Source organism: Harmonia axyridis, chromosome 5 (genome assembly GCF_914767665.1).
Source record: "Harmonia axyridis chromosome 5, icHarAxyr1.1, whole genome shotgun sequence".
In the NCBI taxonomy this organism is placed as follows: Eukaryota; Metazoa; Arthropoda; class Insecta; order Coleoptera; family Coccinellidae; genus Harmonia; species Harmonia axyridis.
In genome coordinates this window covers 216,948-233,568 of record NC_059505.1, presented here as the reverse complement: position 1 = coordinate 233,568, position 16,621 = coordinate 216,948, and the positions used below count along the sequence as shown (strand labels likewise).

The following is a 16,621-nucleotide window of genomic DNA, read 5'->3' as shown; positions in this document are numbered from 1 at the left end:
TGGGGTGCAAATTAGCACTCAGACAATAAGAAATCGCCTCAGAGAATATGATTTAAGGCCTCGTGTCGCGGCAAGAGGCCCAGCTCTTACCCCAGCCCATCGAAGGGCGCGTTTGGATTTTGCGAGAGAGCATATCCATTGGGAAGAGGCTGATTGGGAGAGAGTTCTCTTCACAGATGAGTCTAGATTCTGCCTCTACCATTGTGATCGACGTTTCCTTGTATACAGACGTCCACATGAAAGATATGCTCACTGCACTCTTTCCCAATCGGCCTCTTCCCAATGGAGATTATTTTATTAGTTATACTATTGCTACTGAAGCACTTTTTGGTCTCGACCGGCAATAGTGAAAATGGTGGAAAATTTTGAGCTGTTGGATCAGGTTTCTCTCGAAATATACTCTTCTTTTTTCAACACCAAAATGAAACCACTTATTGGAAACCCTTTACCATGTGTATGGAGGACAACGACCCACAGCACTAGGTCGAGCCGCCCTACACTGCGTGACATAACAAGTGGACTTTCACGAAAAACGGCATAAATTGAAAATCAGGCGGGCAGCATTGAATGTCTTAAGAGCGACCGGTAATGTGCATTAGAAAAATTTGCATGAGAAGGTCGTGTGGCGTACGGTACATACGCGCGTACCTACACTTCATTAGGAAAGTGGATTGTAATCGCTCCTATATATACGTAATTTTTTTTTTCACCGCGTCTGAGGCCGACCCATGTCGGCCAATGGAACCGCAGCGGTATTTCGACTCTTGGTATTTCGGATTTTATGCGGGTTAACCGCTGAATATTTTATTCAAATCAAACGGATTTGAACGTTCGCCAGAGACTATCGATTAATTCTGGTTCTGATGGCGATTGCAATTGCTTTCCAATCTTGTTTGTCGATAATTGAATATTCAACCATTGACTAGTCTTCATATTTCTAAGAGTACTTCGCATTTCCACACAATCGAAAGGCTCTAAAAAATTTTGTTCTAGTTGATGTTGAGGGTTACGTAGAATCTCAAAAAACATTGCGAATTGTACAAAAAAATTCATCTTTCATTCAAAAAATATCTCAAAACATGAAAAAATTCATCTAGTAAATATAAAACATACAGGGAATGGCTAAATTAGAGAGACAAAGGGAAATGAGAGATTCTTTAGATAATTTTAAGAAAAATTCACATAAAAAAAGGTCCGCAAGCGCTTAGTTTTCGAGATAGAGGGTGTTTTTTATCCTATTTTATTGTGATGATTATACCAGTTTATAGAATCTTCATTAATCTTCGCTACAGATAGTACCAAAACCTTTAAGCAAATTATTCCTCACAGTTCAAAAATTGTTTCTTTATCGAAATCTGGATTTTTCTGTGGATTACTAGAGAATTGTTTGAAATATTTTCTTGAAATCGGTAGCTGATACGACAAAACTATAAGAAACCAAAAAGTGTAGTACTGGACCAAAGTTTCATTTCACATTTTTCCAAACTATCAGTAGTCCACAAAAAAAAGTTCTGGAAGAAAGAAGCGCACAATGTTTCAGAAAAAATATCACACTTTAGATTTGCATTCAGAATTAGCATGTCACGTCACATGATGAAATCTTTAAATTGGGATATATCTATGCTAAATTTAAGTTGAATATCTTGTGAAGGGAACAAGCTATGAGAAAAAATCATATTTCAATACCTTGTACCTTGAAAACAATGCATTTGGGCCCATGTTTTTCCTTGAAATGATCCTCACGAGTAATAAACATAGACAGAGGGAGCAAATGTCATTTTCAGTAAGCAAATTTTGTCCCCAACATGAACTATCAAATTTGACATGAAACGCGCGAAAATGAAAACATGTCAGTAATACGATATTTCACTCAATTCGCGAGTTTCTCCACAAAGAACGCACTTCTTATGTCCCATAGTGAATCAATGTTTCATATTAACTCAAAATATATTGAAATAAATACCTAAATATATCAAAAATTCAGAAAACAAACTTAAAGCGTGCCAAACGACGTGAAACAACCGATGACACTAGGAGAGCAAAAGTTGCCAAACCTTTGATTTCATCAGGTAGATACAGAAAATAATAAATAATCTGCTTATTATAAATTCGACAATTAGGAAAAATAAAGGATTCCAAATATTTAAATTTGTGTATTTAACCGGGAATCACTCTAAAAAATATATTTCATTCAATAATGATATAGTAAAATTGTGGATTTGAAAATATATCACAATCCGACAACGTAATCTAACCATGTTGGGGGCATGTAAAAATTGCTTATATTTCTACTATCTAAGTTTATTACTCTATGAAATGACCCAAGGAATCTGTCATTTTCGTCTTTACTTCCAATTTGAGAACACCCGGTATAACACATTTCATCAAAATCAGAAAAGCAAAACGTAAAATATGAAGATATCATTCAGGAAAATACTGAAATTCATAAGGGACCATCTACAACTACCCAAGATTGTTACAAGGGTGTGCGGACACACCGACCGACAGACACAAAACCAAAGTTATTCCAAAATGATCCGAAATGCGTTTCGCGAGAGGAACTTTCCAAATCAGAGACCTATAATTTTTTTTTTCATGATGACAAATCTTCCCCTTCCTTAGGTAGACTCGGAAGCGATAAAAAAAAAGACGAACTATCCTAGGAAGTAGTTCCGAAAAGATCGAGGTGTGAAACGATATCGCCCTCTAGATGGGTTATTTCGGGAACGACGCTCGAACATATGGATGGGACAGATTGAAACTTCACCCCGATTTAACCATCAGAGGGATCTTGTGCTCATCCAAACGGGCTGCGTCTTGACAAGAGTAATGAACTTTATGACCCGGCAGGAAGTATAGGAGAATAATAGAAAACCGAATTGGTTCAGTATTAATAGACGAGAATAATTAATTGTTCGGGATGCTAAGTGAGATTTGGAAAAGGACGTCCGCATAGATATTAGAAAATGTATCTTTGGAATGAAGCTAGCAGATAGATATCAGTTGAGTTCTTGAGATTTTTCATCTGGATTTGCATCTCCATCCTTAAAAGGTTCAGTCAGAATATAGATAAAAGGAACGGAAGTAAACATTTGTGCTCGATCCAGAATACAAGAGGGATGGAAGTTCAGTGTCACCAATCACAATCGAGCTAGCCGATTGTGTGTGCGAGCCATAGGCGTGGAGAATACTGATTTGATTGTTGAATGCTTTATCAGGAATCCTTTTTTCATAACTTCACAATAGCTACATCATTAAACTGAGAAAAACATTGACCCTTTCGAAACACGAAAGAATTTTTATGAGTAAATCACATTGTAAACTATTTTTGAGTATGAATTGATAATTTCGAAATTAATCAAATTATGTTACGCTACTGCTATAGTGTCCAGTCAGACAAGGAGTGACGAATGTTGGCATCAAAACAAATGCATCAGTTACAAGGCGATTTCCGTTCCTCTTTTTAATGTTCTAAGGGTTCAGTTGACACAATAACTAAAGCGTGCTGACCATGGAATGCGTAAAACATAATATGCCAATTGGGTACTTGACCAACAACATTTGGATAACCATTAGATACACAAAAAGTCACTGTATGATATGCAAAAGAATTGAAACATTCTCGAGTAGAATTGAAAATCGGGATTTAGAATTGTTGAGATCAGTTGCAGCGTCTAGATTTGTCCGAAATATCCGTGCATCTTAAAAGAGTAGACGATTTATCGTATGTAGTACAATTTTAGGAACCAGATCAAGCTGAGCATACGGATAGTGTTCCGGGATCATCTCCTTCAATTTGGAACAATGCAAATAAAGGTTGATACCCACTGCACGTTATGAATTATTCATGGGAGAATGCTCGGCGATCGGATCAACACAAAAACATTTTTTTTATTGCATGTATTTCTCCAAGACGGAAGAAACTCGGGCTAGAAAAATTTGATGTTGACAAAATTCATAGGGATAAGGCCTATTTAATCATAGAACTTGTCTATGTGGGTTAAATTAGGAATTTTTCGAAAAAACTACACGTTTCGCACGATGTTTTTTGTGTTCGTAAATTGGAGGTATAAACGAAAATGAGAAATTCCTAGGATAATTACAGGAAAAAGTTTATAAACATGGGAATGCTTTGTTTCAAGATACAGGGTGTTTCTTGTAGTCCTGTAATTTTCTGTGATGATAATACGAGTTTATTGGAAATTAATGAATCATTGCTTCAGATCTAGAAAATAGGCACAAAAACTAATAATTCACATATTCAGCACAGCTTACTAAGTGGATTTTTATGGTAATTTGGATATTCTTGAGGATTTCGAGAGAATAGTTTGAATTTTTTCTCTAGATCGGTACCAGATATGACAAAACTATATGGGACCAAAAATATACTACGGAATCAATGTTTATTTTCACATTTTTCTGTATAAGTTCTGGAGAAAAAGATCGAACAGATTCAGAAAAATATCACCCTGTAGATTCATAATTGAAATCAAAATTTTTCGGGCCCATTTTCTTATGATTTTTTTTCTTGAAATTATCCGAGGAATCTCACATTTCCATTTTTACCTTTAATTTTTTGGAACACCCTGTATAAGGTTCTTCAATAAAGCTAATTCAGCTATGTAGCTTTTAGACAGAACGAAATAATCAAGTTTTTTAGTGAAGAAAATAGGACGTGGTGACTTCTCCAGAGCGGAGTAAGAATTTACTACCTTTTTGACTGATAAGAACAGAGCTTTTAGAGAGAAAACCTTACATGTATAGGTGACGAAAAAACTTAACATTGACAGAAAAAAATATGAATATTGCATAGGACATCATGCACTTTATAGGTACCTATATTGGAAAATTTACCGACTGGGATTTCCAAACTATCTGAAGAAATTCAATAATGAGGATGAGTTTACACAGACAAGCAACTTAGTTGCCAACTTGGAATATCAACCACCAACTAGCCCACAGACGAGCAACTTGGTCGACAACTTGACAAGTTGGCGACTAAGTTGCTCGTTTGTGGATCCCATAAGAGTGTCACTCTTGTACTATTATTTCCAATATGTAGAATTTCGAATTCATTATTATTGAAGGTATGGGGTCGAATCTTTTAAATGTGATTCGCATATGTTGAAAGTTTTTCATGTGCGAATCACATTCAAAAGATTGGATCCATACCTTCAATAATAATGAATTCGAAATTCTACATATTGGAAATATTAGAACAAGATTGACACTTTTAGGGCCCTTTGAAATAAATATGTATAATTTCCAAAAAAATCAATTGAATGAACAAACAGATGTAAACTCATCCCCATTATTGAATTTCTTCAGATAGTTTGGAAAACCCAGTCGGTAAATGGTCCAATATACCTGTAAAGTTCATGTCCTATGCAATATTCATATTTTTTCTGTCAATGTTAAGTTTTTTCGTAACCTATATCAGGTTTTCTTTTTACAAGCTCCGTTTTCTTATCAGTCAAGAAGATATTAAATTCTTACTCCGCCTAAAGCCTATTTTCTACCCTTCAGCGGTTGAATCAGATCAAAAAAATTTTATTATTTCGTTGTGTGTAAAAGCCACATAGCTGAATTAACTTTAGTGAAGAACCTCATACAGGGTGTTCCTAAATTAGAGGTACAAATGAAAGCTCATCTCTATAAGGTTTTCTACAATCTCTGTATTGTTATAGGTCAAAAATGTGGCCTGACGAAGGCATCAATAGAAACTTGGTTAAAATTTTGGTCTACGACGATATTTCCTAATTTCTCAGCCTTTCAATAAAAGCAAACAATATTTTCGCGTGGTTTCCGACACATGGATCAAAGCCCCTGGGCAAAACGGCATCTTCTGGTGCGTACCCTTCATCTCGATGGGGAAAAACCCGGCACACAACCAAACTGCACAAGCACAGCAGCCACGCGTCGACACAGAACCACGAAAGGGAAGAAAATGGGTTAGACTGACTGATGGGCGGAAGAGACGCGTGCGGAACGTCGCGACACCGACTAGATTCCAATTTTACCCGTATGAATATAAATACCTTACGGTGGTGAGGCCCTCCTCTTCATATATATAAGCAGTCACGACTTCCCGTCTAAAGGTTCAAATACGAAAATAGACCGTCATTTATCAAAATGCGCCGAAGAGATGAGAGACCCCCCTTTTTCTATGCGGCATCAGGCTCGAAGGACCATTTTTTTTTCGAAGACCGGTAGGGTCACGCTCAGAGGTCGCTTGGACCCCACACGCGAAAGGGGATACCGGAATCAAAGTGGTCTATTCATTCGGGGGTCGATCAAAAGAAGTTCGATCCTTTGATAATTACACGAATCGCTAATTGGGTATAGGCGTTTGGGAACTTCGTGGGTTGTCTAACTTAGACTTTGTTTTTTTGGTTCATCAATATCAATGATGAGAATCGGGAAAACTCCTACGAGCTTGCTCTCTCACATTTTAATTCAAACCCAAATAGCCAAATTCTCATATTAATAGCTAAATTTTCAATGTAATCCTGCAGGTTATTCGAAAAGAATTTAAGACAAACTTCTCTATTCAATGTTTTCCTAATCAAACTTGTACATACGTTACAAACGGAACATTTCCCGAATATAGTTCATCAAGCAAATACACATCATTTTCCGATTCTCCATTATTTCCTGGATTTTCTTTCGCCTTTTAAACTGGACCACCCTGTGTATTAAACGTACAGGATGATTCACCGCGATGGCCTATTAGACGTTCGTGGAAAACTAATCAAAATTTTGTGCTGAAAATGTTCATATTGGAGTTTGAGACAATGATGTTTCTCCAATGGCAAATTTGCATGAATTTGGCTTCGAATTGCTTCCGCATCCCCAGTATTCTCCAGATCTGACTCCCAGAGACTTTTTTTATGTTCTCAGATCTCAAAAGGATGATCGCTGCAAAGAAATTAAGCGCCGATGATCGCCAAAACTAAGGCTTATTTTGAGGCTGTAGACAAATCGTACTACAAAAATGGTATCGGAAATTTGTATGACCACTATAATCGTTTAATCGCCCTCTAAGACAACTCCACTGAATAATTAACTCAAATTATTAGGTGTACTTTGTACAGTGCATCCCATTTTGGGTGAGACAGCCAGGTTTCTCGCTTGTTATTTAAGATAGAGCCTTGCCGTTTTCACGTTCCTGTCCTACTTTTTCGTGAAACTCAAGTTGGTCTAATCAGATTGTGCATAACTGTTTCCGTTCGAAAGATACAGGGTGATTTTGGAAATTGATACTTTTTGGACCCATCCTTTATCTCCGAAATTATTAGAAATAATGCTGAGCTGAAAACTACGTCTGAATCAGAATTCTGAGTACTCAATATTTTTTTTCGGGGTATGGTTTTGAAGATTCAACACAAACCTATATTTTTTTTAATGGAACACCCTATATATAATTAGTTCGTTGAATTCGTTATTTTTTTCCCTTCAAAATGATATATGACACTATGTAGGTGGGATGTTCAGAAATGTTGAAAAAACACTAAAACATCAAATAATGAAGATTTTTTTGTTAATGGGCAATGGATTTTCCATAGAAAAGAAGAATCAATAATGATAACAATAATTTATAGCGATGACAGCTAGATCAGATTGGTTTTTTCCCTCCAATGCCTACTTGATAAAACAATGCTCCCAAATGCATAGTAGCCATAATAACAACAAGGATGTTTGTGTCATCAATGACCTTCTACTTTTAAAAATCGAAAGTAATAATCCTCTTATTGAAACATAGAAAATTCATGGCCCATTTACAAAAAATCATCATTATTTGACGTTTTAGTGTTTTTTTAACATTTCTGAACATCCTACCTACATAGTATCATATATCATTTTGAAGGGAAAAAAATAACGAATTCAACGAACTAATTATATATAGGGTGTTCCATTAAAAAAAATATAGGTTTGTGTTGAATCTTCAAAACCATACCCCGAAAAAAAATATTGAGTACGCCACTGGATTCTACGCAGAATTCTGATTCAGACGTAGTTTTCAGCTCAGCATTATATCTAATAATTTCGGAGATAAAGGATGGGTCCAAAAAGTATCAATTTCCAAAATCACCCTGTATCTTTTGAACGGAAACAGTTATGCAGAATCTGATTAGACCAACTTGAGTTTCACGAAAAAGTAGGACAGGAACGTGAAAACCGCAAAGCTCTATCTTAAATAACAAGCGAGAAACCTGGCTGTCTCACCCAAAATGGGATGCACTGTACACCATAAAGTTATTCTCAATTAAACATGTCAGCTTATAAGCCAAATTCTCGTCATTTGCGGGAGGGTTTAATTTTCTGCTTTAATATGAAGAAACCAGCTGCAGAGGCTCATCGAATGCTCTCAAAAATCTATGGTGAGGCCGCTATCAGTGAAAGAACGTGCCGAGAGTGGTTTCAAGGCTTCAAGAACGGTGATTTTGACGTCGAAGACCAGCATGGCGGTCGAAGAGAGTAGGTTTTCGAAGATGCAGAATTGGAGGCATACTTGATCAAGTCTCGTGTCAAACGCAACAAGAATTGATGGGATCATTGGAAGTGACGCAACAAGCCTTTTCAAAACGCCTGAAAGTCATGGGAAAGTCAGAAACACGGAAATTGAAGCCGAGAGATGTTTGAACGGCGTTTGTTTTCTTGTGAACAGCTGCTTGCAAGGCTAAGACGGAAGGGAGTTGAGACGAAAAATGGGTTCATTACAAAAATCCCAAACGCAGAAAATCATGGGGATATCCCGGCCATGCTTCCACGTCGACGGCCAAACAAACTGAATATTCACGGTTTCGAGGTCATGCTCGGTATTTGGTGGGACCAGCTCGGCGTAGTGTATTATGACTTATTGTTAAAACCGACTGAAACAATCACAGGCGATCGTTATCGAACGCAATTAATGCGTTTCAGCCGAGCATTGAAAGACAAACGGCCGCATCACAACGAGAGAGACATGATAAAGTGATTTAACAGCATGACAATGCTTGACCCCATATCGTGAAAGTGATCAAGACATACTTGGCAACGTTGAAACGGAAAGTAATACCCCACCCACTATATTCTCCAGACATTGCTCCCTCGGACTATCACTTGTTTCGATCAATGGCACACGGCCTGGCTGACCAGCATTTCCGGGTTTTATGAAGAAGCGAAAAATTGGATCGATTCGGGGAACGCTGCCCGAAAGATGGAAGAAAGTAGTGGCCAGCGATGGACAAAACTTTGAATCATAAATGAATAACCAGTTTTTTACAATAAAGCCTCGAATTTCGGAAAAACCGACGGAAGCAAAGTTGTACGCCTATGCAAAATAAAAATTCTATATTAGTGCAAAAACTGATACAATTATATGGAGTTCAGGGGCGCATGAATGAACGAGCGCTCGAAAGCACATTGATCCCCCCACTAGTATACAACGGATTCTGACCAACCTGTAAATTGAACTTCCTGCACCACACCGATATACTTTTCACTTACCTCCTTGGCGATTTGGTCGAGAGCCTGGTCCTCAGCCGACGACTTGGCAGCCAGACGTCTTCTGCCGCCAATGCCGTCCATTGTTTCGAATTACCGGGGATTTCCAGAGACCAAACCTGGACATACACAAACACTTTACACCACACAAGACAAATACAAATGAAACAGTGTGACAATAAATGAAATGGAACACGGTGAAATTATTAGATAGCAGAACAGTGATTTAATAAAACACAGTGGAGGCAATTCGTTCAAATTGAGCCTAAAAATGGCGAACCATATGGCTCAACCATAGAACTTAAGAATACAACTGACTGAACTGAAATGGCACTTTGTCAAAATTAAAACTATTGGGCCTGATAATATTTGATTGTATATAGAACAAATTTATTCAACTATAGAATACTACAGTGACTTAATAAAATGAGCCTTACATTTTGAACAAATCCCAAAAATCTGGTAAACGGTGAATGTAAACAACAAGCCGCCATATTTAGGCTCAGCCAATCAAAAACAAGACCAGGCGTGTCGCCACTGTGGTTTATTAAGTCAATGTAGATAACAGCTGTTGTATGAATAGTAGGTCATGAAACTCGGAAAAACGGTAGTAAAGGGTTTCCAATAAAAAGTTTCATTTTGATATTCTTGATATTTCTTCAAAATAAATATTTTGTACCAAATCAGATTTTTACGTCGAGTTGAGAATACGATCCATAAATTTCGAAGGGGAAAAATCAAGAAATCAAATTTTTCAATTCATTTTCGAAAACTTGACAGCACATTATAGTGCAATTACAAAAGTGATACTAAACACAATATAACTGTCAAGGACTATTATAGGAAAAAAACAATTTTCATTTTCGTTTTATCGCTCTATTGTAAAATTGGCATTTTTGTTTAATAACGCTTACCTTTAATGGTGCGTTTTGTTCTTTGATAAGGTCCTAAATATAGAGAGTGCAAACAAGCAAGGCACTGTTTTGATAGATATTCGATTGTTTGAATGGTTAAGTGTAGGCGATTCTCTATCGAGGATTTGCAATTTATAATTGACTCCAGAACAACGAAAAAATTATGTTTTTCGCTTAGCACTACCGTCGTTGTTCGAAATTTAAATTCTCTTCATAGTTCATATGCATTACGTATAAAAGATCTTATATTCTTCATGTTATACCATTGAGATTTTCATCAAAACTCACGCCACTAAATTATCATGGTTACTGCAGATTTCGTCATGATTTTTGTGGTTAAAGTAAAGCTCTATCTTTAATTATCTATTTATGACTAATTCTACTACTATTATTATGTCATGACAGTAATGTTTATTGAAGAAATCGTGATATAAGAAACATTTTTACTTCGATATGCAAAGAAGTTTTCTCGCAAATTTATTCTTGTAACAATATTTCAAATGAGAGACTTGTGTTAACTTGTGAACGTTCATTATGGCTTCACAAAATTTTGAATTGAGATTTAATACGAATTCTTTTAATTGAATTAGCCAATACGTACTAAAATAAAAAGCTAAAAGAATGTGAAGCCATTTAAACTGTTTCTTCAACTTGATTTATCGTTAGATTTATCCATTACAATATGTCAAAATGTAAAATTCACGCAAAAAAGTGAAAATTCTTCAGAATGGCAATCGTCAATAATAAATTTCAATAATTCATGTCCTTTATTTTTTGCATTAGCCAGTTAAGTCACTTTGTTTTTTTACAGTCAAGAAGAAATTATGGAAGCTAGAAGGCATTCTTCCAAAAAGAATAATACATTTGGTTGGTTAGCAGGAATTGAAGGAGAGAAATAGAAGAAATGTTCCTTGCATGATTGCAATCAGCATAAAAAATCCCATTGCCTCATTCAATGAGTCATTTCACTCTCTTAACACCTCATGAAAATAATCAGAATCTGGTAATGAATTCAATACATTACCAAAGAGAGGTGAATTTATAAACAAAAATAATTGATTCTTGGAATATAATCCCATTTGATTTCAAATTCGGTACTAAGAGTAATGGAGCAGTTGATATGCCAAGAAGACATTAATCAGAATCAAAATAGATCTATTAGAAAACAGTAGTTCTCAGTGCCAAGTTCGACCATGAGAACTATAAGCAAAAAATTTATACATACCCAGTAGTATTCTTATTAGACCAAAAAGGATGAACAGTTGATTCACTTATTGACTAGTAAATAATATCGCCTTGACTGATCGAATCAAAATCATACCTAGTGTAAGAGACTAACAGAAGTTGTCAGAAAAAAAAAGAATTTTCGCAACTAATTCAGGACTTCTATTTTAAAAATAGAACTAGTTCACTATCAGATATCCAGTACCATTGTGAAACGTTTTGGCACTCTATACAATTAAACTTAGTAAACACCCGCATAACATTTATGAACTCATACAATGTTCAAGTAGAATTCATAAATTTCAACTGTAGCCTGTAATATTCAGCAGGTGTCCAATGGGTGTGCTATATTGTTTAAGATTTTATTAAAACAAAGTATCTGTAATATACTCACTTATATTGATATAATTCATTTGGGAAGATTTTTTCCTGTGTAATACACCATATGAAGCATAATAATAAATTATTTAGCAATTCTTGTAGTAAAATTGCCAATGACGTTTGCTGGAGAATGAAAGATACTTTGTAACACTAATTCACATATAACTTCTTATCATAACAAACATCCACACAGAACAGTTCATGTAAAATTGTTGGAATTTTGTTATACAAAGTTCATCACAAAAACTAATATTGACAGTTCTTCGCAAAATTTTTCACATGTGTAAAAATGACGACATTTCTAATAAACTTTGATTTCTATTCCTTCGAGGAATGGCCAACATAAAAATTTGATGGATCCCAAGGTGCACTAACATTTCTACCAACCTGACCATAATAAAATTTCATTACAGATTTCCTAAAAAATTTCTTATCAAATACAAAGTATATTTGCATTAAAGAACGTCAGTATATATTCGGGAAAAAAATATATCAGTTAATAATACAGTTTTTGTCATATTAACCTACCTACAGAAACTTAAATTCAAAGATATGTCAACAAACTTTGACACCTGTGTCATCTCATATGTTCAAGATTGTCAAAATAAATAACAATAGTCTTGATTATTATTATTATCGGATTATTGTTATTACAAAGATATCTGCAAAGTTATTATATTTTTCAGATAAAATGAAAATACATAAGTGAACACAAAAGATAATGTTTAGTGATCACATTGAGTACATTCAAACTGGATAATTGAGAATGGTGAAACTATAAGTCTTGAATATTTGGAAGATTAATCGAAAATGGGAGCGCTCGCTACTAGGCAACATGCTGGTGTCGAAGAAGTAGATATAATTTCTAATCATGCATATAAATACCCACCAAGATCAGGAAACTATTTCGGAAGTCATTTCATAATGGGTGGAGAAAGATTTGATACTCCCCAACCTGAATCATATTTATTTGGAGAAAATTCTGATTTGAACTTCTTGGGATGTAGACCCACACCTGTATGTAGAAAGAAAAACTTTATATGAAAACGGAAAGATAATTTACATATTTTCTAGTTTCCATACCCACCTCCACAGCCAAACGAACCAACAAAAACTCTGAAATGCTTGGTTAATATACGAAAGGAATCACTCCGATTTGTTAGAGCCCCTTCAGATGTTGGTAAACTTCCAGTGAATAAACAAAAAAAGGATCTAAGGGAAATTGAAGCTGGGAAAGGATCTCCTGTTAATATTGAATTCACATTTGACAGTGATGTTAGATGCTCTATCACAATATACTACTTTTGTACCGAAGATTATGGCCCCAATGGAGTAACGTGAGTATTTAACTTGATTTTGTATGATTTGATATTTAGGGTTATATTTCCTATTGCTGCTCATTTTGGCTTAATGAAATAGTGTGTTTGTTAATATGGTAAAATGATATTGAAAATTAACTTGCATAAAGTTAACTTTAAGTTTTCATACAAAAGATATAACATATTTTTCAGGTATACACCCAGAGATCCTAGTCTTGTATCAGAAACTTATCATTATAAAAAAGGTGCTAACCAGCAATTTTGTCAAATGAGCCATATATTTGATCCATCTGGCTATTCTGAAGATGAACTATTATACGATGTTGACAGAGAGATAATTCCTATTGCTATTCATGTTGTGGCAGAAGGTCCTGAAGGTGAATTTTCTTATTAGAAATTAGGAAGGAAGTCATTTTTAGAACAAATTGGGCATCATTACTAGTAATTCTTACATAATTATTATTTGAAGAAGAGTACTAATTTCTTAAAATAATGAAAAATATATTTTTTTCAGATTTGAAACAATCCCATACCACAATTGCTACAGTTGAAAAAATTACTGATGGAATATATTTACTAAAAGCTCTAAAGCAGAAGCTTTTTGTTGATGGGTTGTGTTACCTTCTTCAAGAGATCTATGGAATTGAAAACAAGAATAACGATAAGGTGAGACTACTAGAGTGTAAGATGATCATTCGAAAACTCTTCATTTTTTGGCTTGTTTCTGAATTTTGGATGAATAACAATGCCTTCTTTATTATAAATAACTTTTTTATTAATATTAATTATTTCAGCACGCACAAGATGATGATACCGAGGATAATGGTTCAGAATGTGTGATATGCATGTGCGATGTCAGAGATACATTGATTTTACCGTGTCGTCATCTGTGTCTTTGTAATTCTTGTGCAGATTCTTTGAGGTACCAAGCCAACAACTGTCCAATATGTAGAGCACCGTTCAGAGCTCTTTTGCAAATTAGAGCTCTACACAAGAGTCTAACGCCTAATCTGGTTCCAATTAATTCTGCTGAGGTAAGTTTCGAAGTAGGTATGATAGTTTAAAAAACGAGTAAGAAATATTTGTTGAAAAAATTCATTTCATATTATATTTTTGAACAAACACTCAAAATTTCGATATAGATCTCCTGAATCGATTGTAGAACATTGGCATAGACCTTATTTTTCTCTAGGCATCAAGGAAAAAAGTCTAAAGGTGTTAAATTCCAAGATCTCGGTGGCCAATTGTGCTCACCTCTTCGAGAAATATCATGGACAGGAAACTTTTCTTATAAAATTCTTTCGTTGCTTGTGTGGCACAAAACGCTGTCTTGTTGAAACTAAATATCGTACTCATCAATATCGTCAAAGTCCGGCCATAAAAAATTGTTAATCATAGTCTCATTTTGAAGATCGACAATCTCTTCTTAGAAAATTAAGATTTCGACAGGGACTAATGTAATTGATTTTGTTAGGGGGTGTGCGATAATATTCCACCAGGATACGAGGCAGTGTCACTTATCGAGGCGCTCAATGGACCTTGTCAACCAAGACAACCCCCATCGGCAATGCCAGATTTGGTAGAGACACCGGAAAGTGAAAATGCTATTCAGGCAGCTCAGATTCTGAATCGTCATGTCGATAGGAGTTCTTCAAAGAGTAGAAATTTAGGCAGTCCAGAGGTATTTCCAAATCTAAACCAGTAATTGGTATTATATTCACGCTAATTTTTCAGTATGGAAGTTTGGTAATTAATCGAGAACAAGATGGTAGAGAACCGATTCAACTGCCATACCTTTACGATAAAACAGCCAAGACATACCGTTCGAAAGACAATGTCAAGCATGTCAATGAAAAAGCATCCAATAAAGTGGATGTAAGTTAAAGATTAATTTTTAAATTTGATATTTTTTTAATAGAGAATTTTCAGACACTGGATGATGATAGTGAGACTGAAAAGTTATCGCCACTCTTGCAAAAAAATAGTAGTTCCAAAAACTTGACACAATTGGAAGTGACTGATTTAGAATCGTATGACGTTGAGAGTGAACAGGAACATCAGAAAAAGTCCAGTGAAAAACCAAAAGGTAAGTGAAAAGAAGTAATTCAAAGGTGCGCCTATGAAGTGAGCTTTGGATTATAAAGGGTTATTCATTTTGGGTATGGTCCGTATATCGAATTTCAGAGCGGTAACTAGTGGTTCTCAATGTAACCTGCTTTGTATTTACAGACCGCTTGACACTTGTCAATGGTCATTGGTCAACTAAATCTTTCATTGACAGAATTTTAGAGGTTATAAATGGTTGATCACTTTTAATTTGTAAATAACTTATAGTTATTAATGGCTTCGAAGGGTATTTGTTTCATAATTAAAATCATAAAGTTTTTGAGTGTTAAATGTCGTGGAAAATATTCCTAAACAATAATCTGAAAATTAAAATGTCAACTGCCAATCGGAGTGGGCGTGGTTACTGAACCTAACCAGAATAAAAGTACGGTTGCTGTGGTGACATAACATAGTAACCGGTTTTTAAGGAATTTGACATATACGGACCACCAACTTACTTACCATAGTAACCAAGGTGATATACGGATCATACCCTTTGTGGTTTCGAAAGGAAATGTGAATAAAACTCATATTCATTTAGAATATCAATCAAATAAATCAAATTTTTATTTCAATATAATGCTTGGATCATTATGTGAGGAATACAACATCATTTAAAAGTCCTCCGTGTGATTTCTTACAGGACTTTGCAATCTCGTTAACTTTCACTTAATTTTAGGAAGAACTGATGAAAATCGAGGTGATGATTCCGACTATTATACTCCAGAAGAACCAAACCCTTCTTCTCTATACGAACCCAATATTCCGAGTAGCTCCTTAGAAAGCACGCCTCAGAAAAATTCTGGTACCCCCCACTCTCAGTCAAGTACCAGAAGCAGTGGAGACAGTTACAGCAGTGGAAACAGTACTAAACGTCTTCTCACTGTAGTAGTTAGTGATGAAAACTCAGAAGGAGCCGTTCAAATTTAAATATTGGAATCTCGAAATTTTCATATTTGAAATTTATATTTATCAAAGATGACTTCATTTTCATCAATTGTTGTGAATTATTGGATATTTTAATGTTAAAACAAGATCATTCAGGTAGGTTTTGTTGTGATTCGCTTTTTTTAGTATTTATTTTTATGCTTTTCTATTCGTTATAGATTTTATATGAAAATTACAATACAAGATAATTTTTAATGTATTTATTTTATTCATTGTGGTGTTTTATTGAATATCTTAACTATT

The 16,621-nt window shown here is 35.1% G+C and overlaps 2 protein-coding genes across 6 annotated transcripts in view; one reads left to right on the top strand and one right to left on the bottom strand.

The window, feature by feature from the left end:
• The window catches only part of LOC123681375 (leucine-rich repeat flightless-interacting protein 2), a 27,492-nt gene extending 15,074 nt beyond the window's left edge, over positions 1 to 12,418 (bottom strand). Inside the window, exons 1-2 of one of the 4 annotated variants that reach the window (XM_045619763.1) lie at positions 12,019 to 12,418; positions 9,490 to 9,605 (exon numbers count right to left, since the gene is read on the bottom strand). In XM_045619763.1, coding sequence (XP_045475719.1) covers positions 9,490 to 9,570 — 81 coding nt within the window. In that variant the 5' untranslated portion in view covers positions 9,571 to 9,605; positions 12,019 to 12,418. Of the gene's footprint in view, positions 1 to 5,856; positions 5,879 to 9,489; positions 9,606 to 11,625; positions 11,783 to 12,018 lie in introns of those variants that run through there. The other 3 variants (XM_045619764.1, XM_045619765.1, XM_045619762.1) reach the window with 3 other exon arrangements.
• LOC123681373 (E3 ubiquitin-protein ligase MGRN1) overlaps positions 1 to 16,621 on the top strand; it is a 20,900-nt gene extending 4,279 nt beyond the window's left edge. Inside the window, exons 2-10 of one of the 2 annotated variants that reach the window (XM_045619757.1) lie at positions 12,692 to 13,022; positions 13,080 to 13,342; positions 13,517 to 13,701; positions 13,839 to 13,990; positions 14,119 to 14,358; positions 14,799 to 15,005; positions 15,059 to 15,199; positions 15,254 to 15,410; positions 16,110 to 16,621. In XM_045619757.1, the coding sequence (XP_045475713.1) occupies positions 12,816 to 13,022; positions 13,080 to 13,342; positions 13,517 to 13,701; positions 13,839 to 13,990; positions 14,119 to 14,358; positions 14,799 to 15,005; positions 15,059 to 15,199; positions 15,254 to 15,410; positions 16,110 to 16,360 (1,803 nt within the window). In that variant the 5' untranslated portion in view covers positions 12,692 to 12,815 and the 3' untranslated portion in view covers positions 16,361 to 16,621. Of the gene's footprint in view, positions 1 to 12,580; positions 13,023 to 13,079; positions 13,343 to 13,516; positions 13,702 to 13,838; positions 13,991 to 14,118; positions 14,359 to 14,798; positions 15,006 to 15,058; positions 15,200 to 15,253; positions 15,411 to 16,109 lie in introns of those variants that run through there. The other variant, XM_045619756.1, reaches the window with a different exon arrangement.